This window comes from Microtus ochrogaster, unplaced genomic scaffold (genome assembly GCF_000317375.1).
Source record: "Microtus ochrogaster isolate Prairie Vole_2 unplaced genomic scaffold, MicOch1.0 UNK211, whole genome shotgun sequence".
NCBI classification, from domain to species: domain Eukaryota; kingdom Metazoa; phylum Chordata; class Mammalia; order Rodentia; family Cricetidae; genus Microtus; species Microtus ochrogaster.
Window position 1 is genome coordinate 37,984 of NW_004949309.1, and position 3,470 is coordinate 41,453.

At 49.4% G+C, this 3,470-nt stretch overlaps 1 protein-coding gene across 1 annotated transcript in view; it reads right to left on the reverse strand.

Annotated features, from left to right (window-relative positions):
* Positions 1–1,924: 1,924 nt before the first annotated feature.
* The window catches only part of LOC101980986, a 7,552-nt gene continuing 6,006 nt past the window's right edge, over positions 1,925–3,470 (reverse strand). Inside the window, 2 exon segments of the mRNA XM_013355594.1 lie at positions 1,925–1,992; positions 2,023–3,466. Coding sequence (XP_013211048.1) covers positions 1,925–1,992; positions 2,023–3,466 — 1,512 coding nt within the window.

Below are 3,470 nucleotides of genomic sequence, written 5' to 3' on the forward strand. Positions count from 1 at the left end.
TGTTGACACCGATGATATTGTTGAGTGAGGACTAGGGCTTGTATGACAGAGAGTCTGTCCTTCATGAATTGGACCAATCGATTTAAGATGCAGGGTCCAAAAAGGAGAATCAGGAGTATAATGATTAAGGGGCCCATAAGGGAAGAGACTAAAGTGGTGAACCATGGAGACTTATTGAACCATCCTTCAAACCATCCTTGTTCTGACTCAAATAACTGCTGTCTTTGTTTGAGCCTTTCCCTTAGTTTTGCCATGTTGTCTCTAACTAGGCCAGTGTGGTCAGCATAAAAGCAACATTCCTCCTTAAGGGCAGCACATAACCCTCCTTCTTGCAGAAACAGTATATCAAGCCCCCTTCTATTTTGTAGGACCACTTCAGATAGGGAGGTGAGAGACTTTTCAAGTGCGCTGACAGATTCCTCTAGGGCCTTGATATCTGTATGCATTGCTATCTGCAACTGCTTGAACTGGTCGGTGGCTACAAGGGCCGATACACCGGTTCCTATCCCTGCTGCTATGCCTCCCATGGTTAGTCCTCCCAACAAAAGCGATAAGGTCAAAGATACTGGTTCCCGTTTGAACCGAGGTCACCCTTCAAATTGGCTGTAAATGTATTCGGGGTCGTGGTATGTTATCTTTGGCCAGAGCTCAATTAAAACACAGTAATCAGAGGTTAGATCCAGCATAACAACTGACAGACAAGGGGTGAGTCCGGTGCTGCAAGCCCAGTAGGTACCATCTGGTGTACTTAGATAATAGGTGCCGGAGGGGGCTGACTGGGTTATATTACATAGAGCCCGATGAGAGCCGGGGACCCTCCCGATGCAAAGTCCTTGGCCTGATACTTCTGATAGAGTCAATTTATGTTGAGGAGGGCCCAGGCATTGTGAAGGTGGTGAGGTGTGGTTGGTATAGTTGCCTAGTACCGCTACCCCTTCGTAGTAAGGGGGGCTGGAGATAAGACATAACCAGCATTCCTGGGTCTTATTGGGACTTGTCACATTTAGGGCTGAGTATGCTCCCTGGACCAAATTAAGCAGTCTTTCTCCAGTGCCCAATCGGGGAGGGGTTGGGGTCAGTGTGGACCCAGTAGGCCCGGGGATGAGGGTTGGATTGCTAAGTGCCTCGGGCTTGATCTCCTGAGCTGGTAGTGAAGGAGATCTTTGCTCAGGGAGGACTGGATTTGGGCCCACCGGTCGGGTACTAGCCTCTATTTTTAATTGGATCTTGAAAGTAACTCCCCAGTCTCCTTCCTTAAGGTACCATCTCAAACCCCAGGTGTAACCCGTCTGCCACTCAGTAGCCTGTTTTCCAGGCCCGGTAAACGAGATCTGAAGGGGCAAGCAAGATTCATTTTGGCATTTGAAATCTCCCCATCCTTTGCCTCCCTCCTCGGTACCCTCACATTCAGCCTTGTCATCCCGAGGCCACCATGCTTTAGGGGGCCTATTCCATCCTTGCTTTACGCGTATTTTATCCCAACTGGAGGAGGGTTTCCAATAAGCATCTCCCGTGGTCTCACATCCCCAAGCCTTGCAGTATAGAACATCATGCCCCCCACACCTGTAGGCCATCTGGGAGGTCCTTCCATCCTTGGGGCAAACATAGAAATCGCTTCCCCCCAATATACAGCGCCTCCTAGGATTTGAGCATCCTCCTACTCCGTCACCTCCTGAAGTGGGTGCCATGTCTTTGCTTAGTTCATTATATTTTCTGTCAGCTATATCCCATGTATCTAATCCTGCAGCTAATTGGCAAAAATCAGGAGTGAGCTGGGGCCACCAGGTGTTCAGGGCATGGGTTGCTTGGGTTTTCCAGACAACCTCTCCAGTCGCGGAGAGGACCTGCCAGGTCAGGGAATATACCTGGTGTGGGTTGTTATCTATCTCAGTGCCCCTCGACCCCACCAAGCACCCAAGGGTGATCAGGATTGCCCATGAACAAGTCTTATCTTTAAAGGATTTTGAGTGCGCTGGATTCTCCATGGTGGGGCTGCAGCAGGATCTTCTTGGTCAGCGTGACGAGCTGGTTTGACGTGGGATACGTGTACCCAGGCTGCGATGCCGTCTACCTTTAGGGCTGTTGGGGTGGTCAGCAACACGGTGTAAGGTCCTTTCCAGCGAGGTTCCAAATTTTTGGCCTGGTGTCTACGGACCCATACAGAGTCCCCGATCTGGTAGCTATGTGGCACCACAGGTTTGTCCAATTGTTCCCGGTAGGCTGCTGCAAGCGGCTTCCAGACCTCTCTCTGCACGATCTGGAGAGCCTGCAAGTGGGCTTGGAGAGAAACGCTATTAGCAAAATCTGAAATGTTGGAATCAAAGAAATTGATAAAAGGTGGGGGCGCCCCATAAAGTATTTCAAATGGTGTGAGTCCATGTGATCCCGGCGTATTCCGGGCCCGGTAGAGGGCTAGGGGGAGTAGGAGCACCCAATCTCTAGAGCCAGTTGCAAGCGTTAATTTGGTCAAAGTCTCCTTAATTGTTCTATTCATTCGTTCTACCTGTCCTGAGCTCTGGGGTCTGTATGCACAATGTAATTTCCAATCAATCCCCAGTAACTTGGCCACCAGCTGACTTACCTTGGAGACGAAGGCAGGACCATTGTCAGTGCCCAACATCTGGGGCATGCCATACCTGGGGAAAATTTCCTCTAATAGTTTCTTGGTCACGATCTTTGCAGTTTCATGTTTGGTTGGGAAAGCTTCCACCCATCCAGAAAAAGTGTCAACAAAAACCAACAAGTATTTGTATCCATATAGCCCTGGTTTAACTTCTGTAAAATCAATTTCCCAATGGGTTCCGGGGCGGTGTCCACGCACCCGTGTTCCCTGTCCTAGCTTCATCTTCCCAGCATTGACCTGGGCACAGGCTCGACATTCATCCATAATCTTTTGTAAGACATCATTTTTGCCCAATAAATAAAGGTTACTTTCCGTTCGATCCATCCAGAGTCTCATCTTTTTAGGGCACAGGTGAGTCATTTTATGCAACTGTTCCAATAGTTCATAGGTAAAGGCCATGGGCATGACAGTTTTTCCTTGGCATTTCCAATTTTTAGTTTTAGGGTCATAGGTTGCTCCTAAGCAGGATAGGAGCTCCAAGTCCTTGTCACTGTAGAGGATAGGGTCCCTGGTCCTTTCTGTCTCTGCTTCCTGTTGTAGCGGCAAGGCCATCGAAATGGCTTCTTGAGCAGCCTGCCTGGCAGCCTCATCAGCCAGTCTATTGCCCCTGGCCTCTGGACTGTCCCCTTTCTGGTGGCCAGGACAATGCATGATACTCAGTCTCTGGGGCAAAAACAGGGCTTTAAGCAGAGCCAAAATCTCGAGTTTGTTCTTAATCTCTCTACCCTCAGAGGTCAACAGTCCTCATCTCCGATAGATTTCCCCATGGATGTGGGCGGTGGCAAAAGCATATCGGCTGTCAGTATAAACATTAAGCTTCTTACCTTCTGCCATCCTGAGCGCCTGG